A 21,963-nucleotide genomic window follows, 5' to 3' on the forward strand; every position below is an offset into this window, starting at 1 on the left:
GGAGCATATTTTATTGGAAGGTCAAGATTAAAAAAGCTCTTTGGCTGCCCTCTACTAACTGAATGATACACAATGCCGTCTGGAGGGTTCCCGGACAGAATTCCCAGGAGATGATGTGCATGGTCGCTATTGACTTTTAAATGAGGTGCATTTGACATTGACCTTTTGTACGGCAGAGGCAGAATACTAACAGACTAGTGTAATTCATTCAGCTGGGCCTGTTGGAGAAACCTATTCAAAGACACTGATAGCTTTCTATGAGAACGCAACACATTAGATTACCCATCCTTTATCTGTCTGCACTCTCTGTTAGCATCTGATTAACTTAATAAGAACCAAATAAAACCTTTTAGCTTTGAATGAGCCTATAGAAACAGTTTTCTTATCTAAAATGTTAGTTTTTTTTAACTGATTTTCTTGAGATTAATTGAAAACCAAGATGTTCAGATTAAAGTTTGACTGTTTTATGCAGATATTCTGAAGGAGTTGTGCATAGGATGTTTCATATGCTTTAAAGTCTCCTGTATGTCAGATACATTCAAATATTTTGGAGCTCCAGAGGAAAAGCTGAGATCATACAGCACAGTACTACATTAAGAAAAAATATTTTTAATCCACAGAAAAGGTGCCACATAGAAATTTTGTGCAGCTGTGAAAAGAAGAGATAATGACTGAACAAATATAGATTGTATTTATTATTCAGAACAAGCTTATTTTATGCTTTTATTTCTTTTTGAACAGTCATTATTAAATAGACTGTGTTAGAGTAGCACTTTATGATATTAATACACCCACGAAGAAACAGGACATGTGTAATATTATCTGCTATGATAAACAAGTGACATTATGATGTACAATTTACATCCACAGAATCATCAATTGGATGGAAATCAGCATTCTTATCTTCCCAAATGAGATTTTCTCCAACTCTAATAACTGCTGTGTTGCTCTTAATTTCTCCCTGCAGCCAAAGTGGCTACAGACAGACAAGTGGAGGATGGAGGATTGATTCTGTGTATTGTATTGCACAGGGGAAATGAAGAACCAGTCTTCCTGTAGTTTCTCTTCATCTGCCCTCTCTTCCCCTCATTAGCACGCCATAACAGCTAGCCAGTCATTTGGTGACAGGGAAATGATACAGTGCTGGCAGTGTTTGGGAGGAAATGGCAGGGTACGGGGGCCCATCGCAGCAGGGGTTGTGCCACAGATAGTCACGTTAAAGGCCAAGCAGGACACCTGGTTAAAGTCAGCAAGGGCATCTGGGTCACACCTCCGCCTCACAGCACCCAAAAAGAAAGACATTGTGTACTAAGGGGTTTTGCTAGTCAATAAAGGATCCCACAATTGTAGCTTTTTGTAGGTCACTGATTATGTAAAGAAGCAAATTCTCATCAAGTGAAATACTGTGCATTGACAGAACAGGTCCCCAAATGTTACTTTTTTTTTTTAATATACTGGCAAATGATATACCTACCCGTATTATAAATTCATGAAAGATATTACCAAAATCAGTGTTGAATTTTAGAATAGTGTGTTGCACAGTACCCTTTTGCAGCCACGGAGAGGCAGTGAAGCTTCATTAGTGACGGCGATTGTCTGATATTTAATTAGAAGGCAGATGAACCCACCCATGTTGATGTGATTACAAAAATTCTTATTTAGAGACCAGGAGCTGTTGAATACAGAAATGTGAAAGAATATGATATTCTTATGCTTGGTGCCAAGCTTGAAACACTTTGCTGTCCAGAGTAGCTGTCAGTCTGTGCCTTTTTTATACTCTTCCACCATTAAATGCTGGTATTTTTGCACATATTGATCATATTAAATGTTCTCACTTCTGTGCATTCAGCTGCTGTTTGTGTTACTTTACTGACGCACAGTTCCCTAAAGGTTCTCTTTATCATGACCTTACAATGATTGATGTATGTTCTGAATTCTGAATGTTACGGTCTTATACATGAAGAAATGGCCTTTACAATAACCGGCTCATGATGATGAAAAATATTTTATTGCATGCACAGTTGACACTGGTGGTCAATCCATGGGTTTATGCCATATCATGCAGACCAACCAAAACAGTGTGTACAAAAAAAAACAGAAAAACCGAATTAATAAAAGTAATATCTATAGAACAAATAAATAATTCTGAAATAAATAAATATCCGTATCCAGAATTTCAACATATATATATACGGTATAAATAGAATCAACTGTACAATGTTGATGTTATAAATGAAATTCAAAATAAGATAGATACTGCTGAAGCAGCTCCATGTTCACTGTTAACTTTGAAATCCAAAAATATACAAATAATATTTCAAGAATATAATGCAAAATTCCATCTACAACATTTCACAACGCCTATTTAAAATGGCCTAAGCTCAGGGCAGAAGTGAGCATTTTCAGCTGACCAATTTAGAGAGTAAATACTGTATCTTCTATGACTACACACTATACAGCTGTATACAGTGGTGTTACTACACATTGTACATGAGCAAATGGCTTCTTTTTTTCTTCCTCTTTCTTAACTTATTTTTGTCCAGAAGGTGCTGCAGTATTTGATTTTTCTATTGCTCTTTATTCACAGGGACAGTTCACCCAAAAACACAAAAAAACATTTTTTTTTCTCTAGAATATGTTTCTCTACAGTTTGTGTAGCTCGTTCAGCTGTAGCACTGTGACGAAGCAGAGTAACATTTGGTCGAACTACAAAGCAGTTCTCAGTGAAACTGTTCAGAAGGAGGGTTATCGTGGGCTGCTGAGTCACCATGTCATTGTCTCTGGAAAGACACATCGTTGCTACGGTGTTTTTCAAATGCTAATTTCTGGTACACTGAGTCCCACAAAAGCTAAAGCCGATTTCCAAACCTGAACAAATCAAGCCAAAATGATCTGGATGTCTGATCCTCTGATACAAGGAAAAATGCGTTGTATTGTGTTTTAGCCTGAACTTTAAAGACCAGCATAGAGCTGTAGCAGGATGCATCTGTTGTTTCATTTCACTGATTGTCCACAGCTCAGCTACGTGGAGATCCTTCCACCAATGCTTTTAAAAAGATGAGCAATTAGAAGTAATTTGAACGGGCATTTTTTATGGTGTTTGGCACTAACGTACGTGATTATAACTCACACACAGAAACACACAGCTTGTCACACACACACCAAAGAAATACAGTATACTGTATTTCCGTTTCTAATTTCGTGCTCTGAAACCATTGTGTCACACCTCATCTAATACACTGCACTTTAAACAATAGGAAACCGTAGGGTGTTTTCTGCAAATGTAAAAATAGATCATGAAAACAATATATATGAAAATGTTAAATATTTAACAGGGCTAAATCAATTGTTTTCACTGTTTCTATTGTCTTGATTCAGTTTAGCAAGACATAAGATTGTTGTACAAACACGGTACTGATTCAGAAGTGACTGCATGTGCAACATCAGGCAGAGAGAACATCTGGATTGTGTAACTGAGAAAGCAGAGGTGTGTGCGCAGTATGGGACTGAAATACTCTTTGGTTAAATCTTATGAAACAACCCACTTGTCTGTAAATACAAAATGATGTAACATGACTCAATTTGCATCTGATAATCTTCATCACTGTATGTGATGTGAGCTGTGTTAAAAGCTCTGAAAAGGCTAGTAAGTGGATCTTTTTGTGATGTGTTCTGTTCTCGATGTTGGGAATGAGCTTCCTTGCTCAACACTTTGTTTCCGTGTTTATTTTTTTTTGTAGCTTTTAATTGGATAGGAAGGACTTCATCTGCAAACCAACAGTTTTTACAGGCTGCTGATTCACCACAGAGGGGAGCTGTTGGGTTGTTTTCACACCAGCTCTTTCTCTGCCAACCTCTGCCACCTGTAGGAAAGTAAAGTAATAGCACGAGCAGCAGCAGCTTGGACCTGCAGAGCCAGACACACTGGTTAACACCTGCAGCACCAACATGCTGCTGGTGTTGCTTTTCCTTGCCAACAGGCAGCACAAGTCAACCTAAGTCTAACCTAAGATGTGTCTTCTGCTGCGTATTCCTGTCTCTGGCGAGAGTTTTCCTGATTGAGAGGCTCTCTCCTGCAGTCGGCCGGGATCATGCAGTGTTCCTCTGACTTGAGTCCTGAGAGATAGATGAGACAGCGATAGATTGTTCCGCGGCAATCCGACAATCTGTCTGACAGAGTGGGGAGTGCAGTGAGAGCTGCTCTCTAAGCACGAGGCTCCAGCCTGTGCGACAGTTCAAACAGTGTCTGCTGATTGTCGATGATATGAAGGTAATCAATGTAGGCTCGCACTTCAGTGCTGCTCTTCTGGGTGATGCCATTTCCTGGAAGTAGAAAGAAAATGTTTAACTCCCAAGCAAAAAGACAGCAGCTTCCAGGGCAACGTTACACTTTTATCAATTTTCAACTCTTCCAACTTTGTTGGTGATTACATACATTAAGTTATTCATGACACAACAGATATTTAAAAAGCAAAATGACAGTGTACATAACTGCAAACAGCATAAAGCTGATTCAAACTATATGGAGATTTCTTTGAAAAATATGAATTTAACTTGGTTTGATATTGACTTTGCAAAATATTGGTGATACTTCATTCCCTTTTTTTTTTTTTAAATCATTAATTATAAGCAGTAGACCAGAAGTACAAAGAAAAGTACCATCACCATAATCACCATTAAATGAGGCCTGACAGATGTGAATACTGACCCATGTGATCTTTCTGACACTGCCGGATGAGCCGCACTGCATCTGCAATCATGTGCTGGAAATAAAGATGGACACAGGTGTCATTAAACATGACATCCTCCATTCAGCCCTACTCATTGCTATACAGGATTCACAAACTCACCAGCTTTTCAAAATTCACCAGGTTATCATGAAACGTCTTGTTGCCTTCGTGAATGAATGTGATATCTAAAACGGATGAATATTTTATTAGTATTCACACGGTGTGTGATGTCAGTTTGTTTCTCCACGTCAAATCTGCCTGATAGAAATATGTCACAGCGCTCTCCTCCAAGAGACGGACTAGTTGTTGGTTATTGGAGTGACAGAATAATAAGCGCACCTTTCAGTAGCAGAGGAAGAAAGGGGATCTTTGGCGCCTTCATCTTCTTGAAGGAGTCCCTGTAGGCCTTGTGGTTCAGTGACGGATCCTGTGAAGACATTTTCAAAACGAATGAGTCTAATCCTCTGGAGGGGGTAGGGGGCGGGCGTGTGTGCCTGTGCATGCATGCTTTGTTAGAGCTGAATTATGACAACGTCAGGGACTAATCATCATCTAAAACACCTGATGTTTCGCCTGATGTTTAGAAATGAAAAACATCTGTTTGTTTCCCCTCATATACACTGGAACACGGGTGAGTATTCCCTCTTACAGTGTGGATTAATGCCAGTGCTTTTCATTTCGATTCTTACAAAGAAAACAGATGCTGTGTGAGTGCCATGAGTTACACTTACTGTAACTGTCTCCAGCTCTGAAAACAGCTTTTTGAATTTCCCAGGAATTTTCTGCAGAGGTAAAACCAGGATCAGACGCCATATAACAAAGTTTTATGGTGGCACAGGTGAAAATAAATTCCTGCCTGTGGGAAAAAGAAAAAGGACATCCTTACCTCCCATGTGTGACTGAGGCGGCTCACTGCTGCAGCATTCAGGCCCATTATAATGGCAAAGAAACAGTTGAGGTTCCTCTGTGCCTTACAGCTATAAAAGATCAATGGAGCAAACAATTGGGTTACTTCCAGGGGCACGGTTCAACAGCACAAAAATGGATGCAGTTTATGGATTTGCCACTGGAGGGAGCAACATTCCCATGTAAATCTAAACCTCTCGGCCTACAGATGAAAACTTGGCTGCTTGCCTGCAGCTTTGGCCAGCAGTGTGAGAGGCCAGTTTGTATATGATTAAAATCGATAAACCACTAATGAAAAATACACAGGGAAGTGAGTAAAGCTACTAACTGGGCAGCGATCTTGATGAACTTCTTGATGAGTTGGACCCTTTTGCAGAGCGTTGGGCACAGCAGCACCTCAGTCATCACCCACAGCTGGACTTCATTGCAGCGTTGCAGCAGCAGCTCGAATGCCACGGTGTGTCTGCTGCTAGCGTGGCGACTGAAGGTGAAGTAGACCAGTTCTTGCTGGAGAAGAACAGCATGTATGAGTTTGGAACAGGGCAGGACATGTGGTGCTAAGAATTCATACAGTTTTGACCCTTGACATTTTAAAGGGAATATTTTATTAACAAGGCTTCAAAGGGTGGGACAAACCTCATGTATTGAGTCAAAGATGCTCCAATCAAAGTTGGTGAGGGCAACAGCCACGTCCCATGTGTTTAAACTGAGCATGCGAGCCGTCCTATGTTGCAGCTCTGAGTTGTCTGTGAACGGGTACTGAAGCAGGAAAACAAGAACAAAATGAGTCAGAGCTTTTAGTGTTTGTCTAGATTTTCTTTAGAAATACCACCTGAAAGATTGATATGATTATTTAATTATTATTTAAGAACATTTTGGCAGAAGTGAGCTCATGTTTCCAGATTTTATGATTTAAGGATAACATGACAATGGAGCTTTGAAGCTTCTAACACAACCCCAGCTATGCTGCATATGCAGATGTACCTATGTATATACTGAATTATGGATTGACTTATTCTTTGCATGCAGTGGATATTTATTAGAATGAGCTAACAGAGGCCACTATTTTGACACTATAGTAAATGGATGTTTAAGTCGAAGTGTCTTGTTTCAGTCATATTCCTACCAGGACTTCTCCCGGGTTGTTCCTGCATATGTGCAACCTCCCCACCGGCCGTAAAGAATCGGCAAAAACTCTGTCCTGAGGCTGCAGGAGGAGCCTCCCTGCAGGGGAGAAAACATATCACAAACAGCAGAATGCCATGAAAAATCTGCCAGGCAGCGTGTAAGCAGCTATCAGTTGTTAGAGATAAGACTCTGTGTGCCAGGAACCACTATGAGGTAGCCAGTCACTTCAATCGCTGATAACAGAGACTGATTTTATGTTACTGCTCTGTACATGCTTCTCCCTTTTAAGTGTTGTCACTGGGAATATATTTTCCTCTGTCGATTGCAATCTCATGCATTCATGTCTGGGCTCAATATATAACTCAATATTGGAAAAAAAACAAGTATGAAATATTGTGAGAAATTGAACTATGTAGGCCTAATGAGTTTTTCTTGAGAAATATGTACTTTCAATTTCTACCAGGATAGTTTATGACTCGAGACACTTCAGAATTGCCTATGCTGATTTATTATGGACTGGATAGTAAATAGGTGTTAAATTGTAGTTTTGTTTTTGTTTACAATAAGCATAAATAATGAAATCTACAACAAATTATCTCCAACCATACGTCATGTCCACTGTTCAACATCTTCAAATGCGCATTACATTATAGTTGTATGTACTGTACAGTGGTGTGTGCTGTAGCTGCTTGACTAGAATGGTATATACCTCCAGGATAAGTCACGGCCACAAGTACTAGATCCCCCTGGGGGACATCCATCCTTTCTGCCACTGCCTGCAGCAGCTCCTGCGCCGCTACGTCAGCATGGGCCCTCATACTTAGGTATGAGTCCATAGTGATGTACACATGACACAGCACTGCAACAGAGACAAAATATTGTGTCAGTAAGGTGTAATTCAAATTACACAGCGTGTGAACCTGCCCTTAAAAAGAAGCAAAAACTTATCCCAATAAGGCAAAAGAAATTCACAAGTCATCACTCAGGTATTTGCATTTTCAAACCCTCTCATTCATTCCCTGGATAGATTCCCATTGTTCTAATGTTCAGACTAAATGGCTCCCTTCAAGAGACTTTGGAAACAACGTATGATGGGAGGAATGTGTGAAAAACGCAGTGTTTTATGACTTACCTTCCTTGGTCTCCCTCTGTGTGCCTCTGGACTGCAGCCCGTTCTCTTTCAGACTCAATTGGTGGAAAAGTGCTTTGCTCTAAAACAAAGGGAAATGCGTGGATTTTGACACACATTCATACTTGCCTGAGAACATTGAGCTTTTCAGCTGAACTACAACGCAATGTCTTTAGCAGGAAATGTGAGAACAATAGCCTTCACACCCAAATCAGTGTTTCAAAGAGGGCAGCCAGCTCTGCTTAATAAAATTATTTCGGTCTTAGTGTCATGAAGAGAGCTTTCAACTTACCTTTCTCTGAGGAGAATAGTCATCCACCGTACTGGAAAAGGAAGACGAAATACATCAGTGAAGTGCACTGTCATGTGCCTACACATGTACAAAAAGAATGACTGTACTTTGTCTTCAAGAACCTGATCTGATTATTTTCCTTGGGCTGTAGCTATGTGTGATATAAAAACAGCTTCACTTTCCACCCAGGCAATAATCAAGGTAAAGTGAATGTATACATATACTGCTTTAAGTCCATTATTTAAACCCAGTGTCAAGGCAAGATTAGAGTGCTTAGTAGATTTTAGACCTTCCAATGTGATCCCTTCATTTAATCACCCTATTCTCATCAGTTAGTTCCTTCTAGCGTGATGGATAGCCCCGTGTCCATTATCATCCCTCAGCTTTTACTGGGCTCTGCATCACAATAGGCATGTTGGCACAAAGCCTGCCCTAAGGGATCCCCTCTCGCTGGCCAGCAGCAGTCCTGCACTAATGAAAAACCTGACTCCCACTGTCATGTCAAAACAGAGCTCAAGATCAAATTCACGCTCATTCTCTCTTCAAAACCCAGAGTCACCGTGGATGTCAGAAAGCTCAGCCCACATGACAGGAGAGCACAAGAGGAACGAGTGCTGTGTGGTTTCTAAGCTTTCAGGAACATATGACTCGAGCTTTCTTTTGCACACAGGCCAGATGGAAGCTGATGTGAGCAAAGGACTAAAACAGTCTTCTCTCTATAAAAAATGATACTTTTTAGCTTTTCACTCGGGAGCAGATTGCGACAAAGCAGTCAACCTCGTCCTCCCACGGGATGAGCCTGATTGTGAAAAGCTCATAAATAGTAGAGTATGTCAGTTAGTGACACCCACACAAAGTCCACTACTTTAAAGGAGCGGCTGTTGTGGAGCTCCCTCCCTGGATATAAACATGAATATGTCAGATAATGGCAGCAGAGTCAGGTTGAATAATCTGCACTGGTTCCTAATGGGCGGCAGGTTGTGGCGTCCCCGGGGAGAAGAGCTGATTGGAGGCTGTGGTTGAGGGAGGGGGAATGAGACACGGGTGTGGCAATGTGTCTGGTGGTGCCTGGGGGTTGTTAAAGCTGTAATGCCAAAAAGACACAGTTGCATCATTTGATTCCAACAGTCCAGTGGCCGTACATTTTATGAAGCTGTGGCACACTGTCGTCTAATTTGGTGATAATATTAGTATTTTTTGTCCAAAATGGATCTAAAAACCATCATATCTGCAAAAGTGATTATTATCAGTATTACTTTACTTAGGTAGTTATATTTTGTAGTATGTCTGGACAATGTCTAACAGTCTAAAACTTCCCATAGGTGTTCAACTGGGTTGAGATCTGGTGACTGTCAGGGCCAAAGTATATGATTCACATCATTTTCATACTCATCACACACAGTGACCCTCTTGCCGTACGGATAAGGCATTGTCATCCTGTCTCTCCACTCAGCTTTCAGGTTTTGTCCTTTGATTTGTCACTCATGTGTATCTTTGTATTCATACTGTATGTCCCCAATACCAAATCCTCAACATAGCATATCTGCCGATGCTTAGTGCTAGTCTGAAACCAGTACGTTCCTTTTCCCAAATGGAAAATCTTGCTGTGTGGAACTCACTGGGGTCATTTTCATATAAGGTAACATGAAGCCAGAGATTGCTGTGGCACTATCAAACTTAGTGGACAGTCGGCCATTACTGAATAGATGTGAATGATAGTGGAAATGTGGATGTTAATGTTGATGTGAACTGGTCACATTATGCCTGATACACATTCCACTTTAAAAGGTCAATATCGCAGCTGATACGAACCCAGCACATTGGATCAGTATAAAGGATAAATTATCAGAATAAATTACATAATGACTTTATTACTCAACAAGTCAGGAGCCATAATGATGTGTAACACTATGTTTATTTATATGGATGTGTGATTATACTCGTGTTTGTCACCATGAATAGCCAGCAGGCTTGAATTTGTGTCCAGTAAACAAGTTTTGGAGCACTCTTTCTATTCTCATGGCAAGTGACAAAAAATTCTTACAGCTTGTCATTAACTCTCAGAATTCCTTTATTTCCTCAATCTTTAAAATTTGAGATAAAGAGCTCTGTGACCTTCATATTTTTGGTCCATAACACCCCAGAACACTGCAATACTCTTCAATCTCTGAATGGATTCATTGATGAGAAGCTAAATAAAGGCACTGAGCAGAGAAGAATCTCTGTCTTTGTACTCTGAGACCAGCTAATGTCTCTGCTTCTTTTCAGACCTCCAACATTCATAGTTCTTAGTGGCTGTTGTACCCGCCCAGACTTGATCAGTTTTTCCATTTGTATTTACTCCTAATGGAAGTTTTAATATGGACACTCACTGTCTGCGATGCAGCTGGTAGAGTTTCTGCAGTTCCCTCACATCCGTCTCTAAGGCTGGGTGCTCGTACAGATCATCCAACACGTAACGACACAAAGTCTGCAAGGAAATGTCAATTTTCAGACCTCTCAAATTAAGCTCACCTCACACCCAGTTCCCACCCATTTCCTCGTACATTATGGCACCTACCTTCATGAACAGTTTGACGTGCTCGTCTTCTCTCAGGAAGTCTTTGCAGAGAGACATCCACTGTGACACCAGGTGCAGGACTTTTCGTTTCCTCTCCAGTGCCTCCTTCCTGTCCTCTTTCCCTCTGCAGCGCTTGTTGCAATAGGTGGGTTTCAGTTAAGGCTTCAGCACAGATGGAGAGTGAGATCTATCAAACGCAGTATATGATGAAGAGTGGATAGAGCTAGCTTGGAGCCAGTAAATCAGTTATGTTTTTTGTATAAAACACCTATTTCTGTCTGCAGCATCCACACAAGAGGGTTAATATGTTTGAATCTTTGTAATAATGTTCCCATAAAACCCCCTTGTACTCAAGGATATTGTCCCAGCAGAGCTTGGCATAAATCACTGGTTGACATGAACACCGGGTAGGTCAGCAGAAAGTCATCCAGAAGTGTATCTGCAAAAAGAAATACATTATTAACAATGGAAATAAATATGGTACATTTTCTAGTAATATAACTTAAAAATAGCTCAACTGCCATTATAGTTCCAAGTCCATATATCTCTCTGAAGAGGAAAAACACTGTCCAAACCATATGAATCCTATATACACAGTCTCATTAGGTTCATACTATGTTACAGGATGCTGGAGGGCAGGTGCACCAGTGACCTTGATAACCGTATGATTAATGTTTGCTGAGCTGCACATCCAGAATGCCTAATCATGTAATGACAGCTAATAGAGACTTGGCTTCAGTTTTTCCTATTTCATCTTAATAATACCAGAAGGTGAGCCCATTCTTTGCTGTCTAATACCAGTTAACAAGCATTAAGCAGAGACATTTCATAGGCAAGTATAATGTGAGAGACATTTCGATGGCACTTTATTCTCTGTGGTCAGGCTGAGATAATGACCCGTGAGGATTCTTCAGTTCTATTTCACTTCAAGTTAAAACAAGCCTTCACCGGCTTTATCTTCAATCTCACACATTCACCGTCGCAGGCTGTATCAGTGATGATAAGCCAATAATGTTAATGTGTCAGCTGACTCTCTCTGACCTCTGATGAAGTCTGTGTTTTCATTGTGATTTATCTTGCTCACAGAAAAGCAATCTGATATTGCTTAGCCATCACCTTAATGTGTTTACATGCAGCATTTTCTGCCACTGTATACTGTGTCCCAAGGTTACACATGGGGAAGTGTTTCTGTAAATGGATTAACTCAAAGCTGGTCAAATACATCACCAGCTCACTTTGATAAGTCCCCAGGACGTAAAATGCACTTTGAGTCAACATCATCACAACATGACTAAACAGGACTCCCTTTATTTCATCATCTCTCTTAAAAATATACAAAGTCCCTTTCTCACAGAATCAGTTTTTTTTTTTTTTAAATCCAAGTCAGTATTCAAAGGAAATTACAACAAGCATAAAAGTATGTCTCATAAACTGACATACAGTAACAGACACTAAAATAAATTTCTACAGGATAAAGAAAAAGAAAAGGACAGTAACTCCCAGATTTGATGACCAGCCAAAAGTGAAAAGCTTTACAAATCCTATTAGGCCCAACCTCCTCTCAACCCGTCTGTAAGTGTGCCTCACACCCAGAATTGTAAATTCTCTCCTTTAATTTCACACTGGCTTCCCAGGGCCTTTGTGTGCGTTCTGGTCCACAGGACTCCCTGACATCATTATGTTAATCCGTGCAGAGCAGCTGTGGATGCATCACTGACTGCTTATGAGAGGTTACACATGTAGCTCTCATAAAGAATACAGTAACACACCTTAACACAGAGCCAGAAAACAACACACAAATGATCACTCACCCATCCACTCGCATACTGTACTGTACCTCCTCCCTTCCACACACACACACACATGCATTAATCACTCCTGCTGCTGTGTGTTTGTGTATTTTCTGCAAACTATCTTAACTGAAACACTTTCTTGTGAGTAACAGCTTACATACTTCTCCCAAGGCTGTAAACACTGCAAGTTTTTCTGAAGTTTGAAAACAGCATAAATATTTAATCTTACAACCTTAAGACATATTCTCAAGTTTTTCTTGGTAACACAGCAAAAAAAAAAAAAAGGAAAAAAAAGTAGTTGATGTCCTGCAGAGAAAAAATGTAATCCAAACAGTTTGGCAGAAGACTTGATCGTTTGTGATCCACAAACCCAAAAACATTTATGCATGAATTGTGCTGTATAAATATAGTTCCGCTGTTTGTTTGGCTCATTTGAGCCTCCTACACACAACATCATTCTAATTTAAGATTTTCAGCCATCATCAGTAATTGGCCTGGATCAGAGATATGAATATAAAATGTACAAAAATCACAAGTGTACTCTGCTCTTCTGTATAGTAGACCCATGCTTGCAGACATTCAAACCAAAACAAATTTAGTTTCCTTTTCAGAGGAAATGCAGAATGGATTTACTGATCTAACTTGTCAATCTACCATGAAATCAATCAACCTGTCAATCAACCTGCCATTCCCTATTGCATTTAAGCACTTGTCAAATTGATCAATCCACCCTTTGAATATAAGCATGTTAATGTGTCACTTATTGGCTCGGTAACCACCAGAAGCTATCAGCTGGTAACAAAGCCTTGAATTAATACAACTCTTCATTTTATATCTACTCACTTAATGTAATGTTTTGACTAGAAATAAGCATCGACATCTCCCCACATGGTGCATCAGTGAAAGAGCTGGAAAATCCTCTCATTAAGAACACAAATGTTCCATTACATGTTTTGCAGAGCTGGCAGCGTGTGGTGTGAGTCTGTGCAGAGTAAGAATCAATAGCTTCACTCAGACGTCGGGCACAGGAAAAGAAGGCAACATCGAACACTTGTGAATGCTACCCACAATGCTAAGAACGGCCCAGCATATCAGAGATCTTCACAGCACACACCACCGCAGTGCTTCAATGTTTGCTTCTCCTCGAACATGCCTGTGGTGCTTTCAGAAAAGTGCCATCTCTTGCAGAAAGACAGAAAGCTCCTTAATTCTTAATGTTGTGTACTGAGTAAAGATGGAAGCAAGTGTTACCATGTTGAGATGAAATTGGCTTTCTAATGCGCTGTACTGCATGTAAGTCATAAACACAACATCAATAATTTGCTGCAATCATTAATCACATCGCTGCACAATCTTTCTGAGCCGTCCCAGAGAGACCCGTCCAAGCACGGCAGCTGGGTGGATGTTCAGATAAATCTCTTTTTGATGAAATTGAGGATCTCGTGCTATCAAGCTTCCGCTGAGCTGAAACTCCAAGGGCACACTCAGCAGCAGCACTAGAGCATATAGAGCGTCAGTGCTCCCACAGAGACAACCAAGGCCAGCAGGAGTCAGACTATTACACATCACAGAGTGCAGATCAATTGCTGTTCAGGACTCAGTTAAATTCCTTCTCCTCCTCAGGTCTCTGGCTCTTTGACCCTGGGATATCGCTGAGCATCATGCTCCCGTCCTCCCTATAGAGGCTTGACTTCAATACACTCATTGCAAGGTGAGCTAATGATGATTGATTCATCAACAACACAGTGACTACTGAACCCAAAGGAAATTAGCTAAAAAGGTAAAGGAAAGACTGGTTTACTGTGATGACACTAAACCCAGACACTTGCCTGCCAATTCAGCTTCATGTTAAACTCAACATAGATATTAAATACTCAATATATATAGCAATAAAATATATGAATCAACATAAAGCATAACTCTCATGTGCATGTAAAATGAACCATTTTGCAACTGCAGGCGCATCGCCTGAGGCCATTTAGATCAATTGCATTCACTTCCTCGTCAGAATGAGTAATGATCTCTGGTATGGGGTTAGCCCTCTCCATCCCAGTGAGAGATCATCTGTGACCAAGGAAATATCTGAATCTCTCTCTCCTTTTTCTCCCATCCTTGCTTCCGCTTTCCTCCAGCCTTTACATTGCTTCCCCTTTTTTTTTCTAGTGTTCTTCCTCCCCTTGTCTGACTGTGCTGCCGCCACTCTCAATCATCACCTCTCATCGAGCCACTCAGCAAAAGAGAGTCTCCTCTGCCTTGGCAACAGTGGCACATTATCATGTACCTGCTGGGATAAGAGGAAATGTGTTGATTTGTCATCACTGTGAGGCTGGACTTCATGTCACGCAGCCCCACTACAACCTCACCCAAATGATATGAGCAACATTCATCTATGTCAAAGGCTTTCAAACGAACAGGCTCGAACTTAGAGCCATTCTGGGAATGATATTGCTATATTGATATAGGGTGGGGGGGTCCTGTGTGAGAGACGGGAGTGGCGAGGAGAGAAAGTAAAATCAAAAATGAAGGGAGGTATGTCTCTCTTTCTCTTTCTCTTTCACAACACACATGAAAACATCAGTGGTTATAGGCACAACACCTTACCAACACTATGGGCATAAAGTTGTCTTGACCATCCATCCACTGAATACACTATTTTAAAAATTTTAATTTCTAAAATAACAACAACAAAAAAACTGTACCATGCAGTAAAAACAATTGAGATGATAAAGTTCCAGGATATTATATAAGTATATGCTGACCTGACTCTTTGCCCTGTGTTGTCCCCTGGTCATCGTCCAGAGTCAGGTCATTCAGCAAGTGCTCCAGGATCTTCTCTGGGGTCCCTGATACCACCATGTACCTGTCAGACACAACAGAGTCAGTGGATGAGTCCTCCTCGATAGAGGACAGAGAGCGGCTGCTGCTCCATTCCTCCTCTCCCTCTGTCCCCTCATCGTCTATGTAGCGAAAGTAGGGGACGTCAAAGGTGGGCATCGTCACCGGCTCTGCCCGGCTGGTGCTGTCACTGCTGCTCTCCTCTGAGCCCTCCTCGTCATCCTCGTCCTCCTCCTGCTCCACCAAGGCAGCATGGAGCAGCCTGCCCTCCTCCTGCCGCAGGTTCGGGGGCTGTGGCCGAGATCCCATCCTTACAGAGTCCCCCGTGCCCTTACGCCGGCAACGTTGCCGTGGTTACTGTGGCATGCCCCTTTTACCCATCTATGCATCCATCCATCCACCCACAGCTGATACAGCCCGGAGTCCACTGCTGTCTATCTCTCAAGCACACTGAGGAATCCCGGTACGTTCACGGCTGAAAAAGCTGCTGAATGAGTTAAGAATGGAAAGGTACCCAGTGGGGCTCTGCCTCACAGCCCCATGCTGCTTACTTAAATGTATTTAATATAGTCATTTATGAGTAGGGAGTTGTGATGTAAGCATGCCTGAGTGAGTGTGTGTGTGATCCGGAGAGACAGAGAGGGAGAATGATGAGAGGGAGAGCGTTGAGAGAGAGAAACAGATAGTGAGAGAGGGAGGGAATCTAGGAAGGAGGGGAGTGGGGAGGCTTACCTCTTGTTCCTCGCCTCCTCCCTCCCTCCTCCCCTCGCCGATGCAGAGAGGGCTGGCCGCTCTGACGACACTCTCTGGAGAACCAGCACATCGTGGCCCCTTTCCCTCAGACACACGCGGACTGCCTCGTCACTCTGGGGCTGGAGAGAGAAAGAGAAGGGGAGGGAGTGAATGTGTTATCACCAAGGAGATTCCCCTGTATTTTCTCCCACTCACCACTGATTTCCATCATAATACTCTGTCACAGCCAGCACTGTAAATGAAAGAGAATTTCCATACATCATTATTCAGTCCTTATCGGTGGAGCCCATTCAGGGATTAACATAAAAGACTCATACATATTTTAATTACCAAATCTTGTGGAGAGCCTATTAAAATATGGGTGGTGTCTAGAGACAGTCTGTTTTATAAGCCGTCATAGGGTTAAACTCAGGATGTCAGGAATGGTTTAGTGGTTTAGAGTTTAGTTTAGACTTTAACTCACATGGTAGCTCCTTGTCTTATGACTAACATGAGGTCCTATGAATGATAAATTCACCCACACGTAGCCCACCGTCTCCCATTCTCTCTGTGTCTAACTCGCTCTTTCTCCCTTAGTCACGCAGTCACACAATGCCACCCAATCACCATGTTGTTAATCAAAGATTATCAAAGTTGTTGTCATTTTAAAAGACAGTACCGAGCATATATTGTACACGACCTTTGACTGCCACTGAAAGCTGTGATGTAAAGCAGGAGTACTTAAGAAGAAATTTCACTTTTTTAACCCTACATTGTAAACAAAATGGCTTGTTACAGTATCTCTGAAGTATAAAGATGGCTGATGGTTGCCTGACAATGGAGGGTTCTGGATCAGAAATATTGGTCTTAATGAGGAGTTCACTGTATGGTGCACGCATCCTGCATCATCCCCATCCCTTCACCCTCCCTCTCCTCAGCCATCAGTCAACACAACACAAGCCTCTGTGCATGCAATTAGCCAGGCAGACAGGCTGGAAGTGGTTGCAGTTTTCTGCCCTAATTGCCTTTTGCAAAGAAGCATCCAGGGTCCTTCAGTTAAGCATGACTTCCTGGCACATTAACACTTATCTGTGATCTGTGGACGTATATACACACAAACAGACATGCGTGTACTACACACACACGGACAAATGCATTAACACAACACAAGCATACAATATCGAATACAACAAAGACATACAACTGTGTCCATCAATGGGTGGGCCACATATTCAACATTCACATTACACAAGCACTCTCATCTTTAAACAGAAGAGATGTTTTTAAACCCTCAGAAAGGACCATTAATGGCAATGTTTGCTGGCAGTTCCTTCAGTGCTGTGACTCATGATTCACAGCAAAGTTTAGACGTCTGTTAATGACATCACATGAATTCATTCCTTCGACACATACACACGCACAATTGCTTTCATGTACTGAAGGGTGCGTCCTGTGTAATAACTGTAGTGTCCTGTCACAGGACCTACGAAAAGGTTAGGGCCGTGACAAAAGGCAAAGAAGTCAAAAATTCCGAGAAAGGGAAGACCGCGCTGATTAGCTTCCTGGTTCTTGGGGAAAAAAGACACAGTGGTTTCTATCTTTATCAAGAGATGACGTACACTGTGTGCTCTTAGGTTCGTCAAAGTTATCAAAGTGTGCTCATTAAGCATGAAAGCAAAGCTAATTAACAGAGTCTCACAGTGTACCACGAAGAGGTCAAACAGCAAACAAACCTTTCTTAACAATGAATTATTGAGCCTGACTCGGCTGCTGCAGGCCACTACTCAGTGTGCATTGGGATTTGTGGTTACCAGTGTCCCGATATGAAAAAACAAAATCAAACAATCAGGCCTCCAGAGTGGATGCTTGTCTACCCTCGCCTGGAGGTGACCTCAACTCACAGGACTCCCAGGACTCACAGCTACCACTGAAGTGGTCCAACATGGACACCGTCAGCAGAATAGTAAACAATACTTATCAGGCCTCTGCGCAAAGTCATGTCCCCGCCAAACGCTTTACTGTCTCTTTCAGGGTTCCAGATGCATTCCACTGGCTAGAGGGACACTTTCTGTCTGCATGTCTCTTTGCTGCCGCTGCTGCTGCTGCGGGTCTGGCATGTATGGTATGGAACACTTAAAGTGACCTGGAAGACGTCAGTCCTGACAAGGTGGAGATTGGGTCCTATTTCCTCTCAAGTAATAGTGTGGATCACACAGAATTCAGCGACGAGGAAGAATAAGACCAAGGAGTCATACAACAGGGTCGTTTTCAAAGAAGCCTTTGATGCAGATGCACTTCATTATCATTATCTCCAGCAGTAATTAGCTGAAATTCCTGTTAAATGCATTAAGCTCTGCTAATGTAGGCGACTGCAAACAAGATTATATGCATGTTATGTAAATATTTGCATACAAGCTTTTTTTACACTTCATGACAGAAAACAGTAGCTCTATGTTCCAACCAGAAGTACAGAGTAAAGGAAAATGTGGTTGATGACATAATGTTACATAAGACGTAAGAAAACTCTGAAGGTGTCAAACACAACAGATGCTCATGCACAACTATTTCATACTCCTGAATAATTAAGAACAGTGGTAAAGGACAAAAGAAAAAAAAGATTTCCAAAGTAAAAGCTGTAAACTATCACATTTAACAGCTAAATAATTTATGAATAGTTTTGCCTCTTAACTACCAAAGGAAAAGACTTGGAGAAACATTATTTATTAGATTAAAGGAAATTGCATAACATTCATGATTTCCATGCACCAGTATCTCTCACACATTTTCACAGACATGCAGCCTACTGTATATTAAGCATCCCTGTTTCCACCAGCTGGGATTTAGCTGATTTCTAAGCTCTTTGATGTCCGGGCTTAGATATTCGTATGAGTCACATGTAACACAGTATGCGCATCATTGGATTACTTCAAACCATTCTATGATCTGGAAACACTGCTAGATAATCTCACATAATCTTAATATTTCTAGATAATGTGAAGTATTAAACACAAGGTCAGAATATCTGGCCATTAGCACTAGGATTACACAAATGACACGTACACATGTGCCACTGGTACACTCAGTTTTCTTTTTTAATTCAGACTATGAGAAACTTTGTACAATGCATGTAACTAAAACAACAAAAGTATGACTGGTTGTTGTATTATGCAGCACTAACATTTGATCATACGCAGATTTGCAGTGGCTTAGCGCTGGCAAAAGGTCATTATATTGAATAACAACATAGATAAGAAGATCTAGCCTCGTATTTGGAGAAAAGGTCAGAGACCTGATGCACTGGAATCCACCCTGAAACCACACAATGTCTTGGCATGGTGGTCTGGCCACTTGCGTCAACTCTTCCTGCCATTGTTGAACAGAGTAGCGCACAGATACAGCTGGCAGGAAGGGAGACGCTGAGCCCACCGTGAGGTCAGCCAATCAGACGTCTCCTACACAGCTGACTGCCAGGTGATGTAATGTTTTAAAAAAGTGTGCAGGTTGAACTGAACATACAGTACTTGTACTTAGGTTGTCAGTAATGACAGATGGCCATGATGGCGCTTTGGAATGAAAACCCTTCTCAAACATAAGAATGCTGCCATACTGACTGCATTCTGGTGTATGCTAAATCTCTGTAAATAGTGTATTTATAATGTAATTTCTTATGCACATGGAAGCAGCGCATTCAACAGTACACTGTTATGATATCTTCTATATAGCTATCTATTTATTATAGCTCTTTTGTAGCAGACATTTTGGTACATATGACTAAACGAAAACCTTTTGTTGTCTGAACAGAATCTAAATAACAATATTTATCTTCAGAGAAAGCAGAGAGATGTTATAGAATGTATGAAGGGCAATAAAAAACAGACAACAAACTCACATCAGTTTGATTAATGGGACACTGCAGGGGGTGAAAGGATGCTGAGGTAATATGCTCACAAAACAGCAGCATAAAACATCACAGTAGAGCCCAGAGTGAAATGGACTATCTAATGTTCTCTAACTGAATATTCAAGGAGAAACTATGCTAATTAGTATGGTTCATAATGACATAAAGAGGACTATCTGATAAGCAGCTTGACTGTCGTTTTTACTGCGAGAAGGCCAAATATAGCTGTTCCGTGAAATGCATCAAAGAGTACAGTATTTCACACTGAGGCTACAGTTCTATATCAATACTTTTGCATATTTAGTTGTAAAAAAACTGTGAAAACATCTGTAATCTTCTGACTGCATTAGTGTTGTTGCTCTGTATCTCACCTCGCATGTCTTCTCTGGGCCCTTGCTGTGGCTCTGCAGGAAGCGGCATCCATCCTTGGCCAGTCTCTGGACCATCTCCAGCCTGGACAGATCCTCCTTGTCATGCAGGATGCACATGCTCCCCTGCTGCAGCGCAGGGGGCACAGAGAACATGTACCTCAGGCCACAGTCCCACGACATCGCCGGCTCACCAACTACTGGCTGTATCAATCAAAGATTAACAAACTACTGCACCGAGCAAAACAGCAGGATGCCGGGCTGTGAGTTCACACTACTCTCAAAAAGTGTGAGAGGAGGTGAGAAACTAAAAAATGGTATGTATAATGTGTGTTTCTATGTGTGCTGTCTGAGGTAAAGAGTCTTCTGTCCCTACAGCCAGTATAAGTAAATTCCAGTCACTGTATGCCTTGGTCAGCTCTATAGCAGAGAGGCTCGCGCAGAAAAAAACTTGACCAGTTTGGAACTCTAGGTACCTTTCTGTGTGTTTGGCTTTACTGAGAGTGAATGACAGAGTTCCTCTCTCTCCGTCCTTCTCTCGCCTTTCACTACCAGGGAGGGGAGTGAGTTATGAACATGGTGGGTTCAGGAAACATCTGGTGCGCCAGACAGCCCCAAAAAGGAAGTTTCGAAATCTCCCGAAAGCAGGAGGGAGTCTAGATTCAGGACTGGGCAGGAGACTTTACACTGGAAGGTCAAACAGTTTTTAGGGTGGAGATGTGTAGGTTTAAGGTCATTCGGGCAAAAGCAAGCAATGTCGTTTTGTTTTCAGTCAGAGTGAATACAATGCAGTAAATGAATGTCACCTACAAGCAGCTGCTATGGTTAAAGCATACAAATGTCATAGATCTGTTATGAGTAAATCGCAATAATAAAATGGAGAGAGACACAGGGACCAATTAATTCAGATCCATATGTAAATGTGTTATGTGGAGGATTTTGTGAACAAATACGTCTCCATGTGCCTGTTGTTTGGAGGAGTAAGAAGAATGAGAAAAAAAAGAGCCCTTTAATAACAGGCAGTGCTGAAACAGTTAGTTGATTAATTATAAATAAATAAATAAAACATAAAGATTTGTAGATTTAGGGCTTAGTCTTCTGATTAATCTGTAATGAAATGTATACATTTCTCAGTTGACTGATTAATAATTTAATCATTTGGTCCAGAAAATTGTGGCAATGTGCATCCCAGCAAGCCAAAGTCATTGATGTCAAACTGCTTACTTATTCAGACCAACAGCCCCACGCCCATTGAGTTTACTGCATAACAGAAGCACTACATTAATGAATTGTAGGTCAAATTGATAGAATAATGAATAATGAAAATAATTGCAGTCATAGACTTAATACCAGCTATTTTTTTCTAGCTAAGCAGCAGCAAAGCCTGAACAGCACCCTGTGGAGTTTGTTAGCACTAGTGGTTCTGTAGAGCGATGTTTTGTTAAGCTGGTCTATGAGCACAAAGTGTTTGTTTTTATTAAAGATCACTGCGACACTTCCCAATTAAATGAAGCTTGTTAGTTGCTTAGCATACTTACAGAGCGGCAGTGACTTCCATGTATTGACCAAGGTAAAGCAAGGACATTAATTCT

General features: G+C 41.3%; 1 protein-coding gene across 1 annotated transcript; it reads right to left on the reverse strand.

Moving 5' to 3' along the window:
• Nucleotides 1-1,986: 1,986 nt before the first annotated feature.
• On the reverse strand, nucleotides 1,987-20,901 carry LOC111238790 (rap guanine nucleotide exchange factor 5-like). The gene is made up of 18 exons (XM_022768472.1): nucleotides 20,375-20,901; nucleotides 16,106-16,245; nucleotides 15,298-15,398; nucleotides 11,106-11,184; nucleotides 10,746-10,890; nucleotides 10,558-10,655; nucleotides 8,186-8,216; nucleotides 7,897-7,975; nucleotides 7,474-7,623; nucleotides 6,763-6,860; nucleotides 6,273-6,395; nucleotides 5,965-6,143; nucleotides 5,617-5,707; nucleotides 5,462-5,512; nucleotides 5,070-5,157; nucleotides 4,851-4,915; nucleotides 4,709-4,763; nucleotides 1,987-4,323 (listed from the first exon to the last, which is right to left on the reverse strand). The coding sequence occupies exons 1-18, from the start codon at nucleotides 20,552-20,554 to the stop codon at nucleotides 4,205-4,207; spliced, it is 1,872 nt and encodes a 623-aa protein (XP_022624193.1). The 5' UTR covers nucleotides 20,555-20,901; the 3' UTR covers nucleotides 1,987-4,204.
• Nucleotides 20,902-21,963: the final 1,062 nt, after the last annotated feature.

Source organism: Seriola dumerili, unplaced genomic scaffold (assembly GCF_002260705.1).
Source record: "Seriola dumerili isolate Sdu_G_001 unplaced genomic scaffold, Sdu_1.0 BDQW01001661.1, whole genome shotgun sequence".
NCBI lineage: Eukaryota > Metazoa > Chordata > Actinopteri > Carangiformes > Carangidae > Seriola > Seriola dumerili.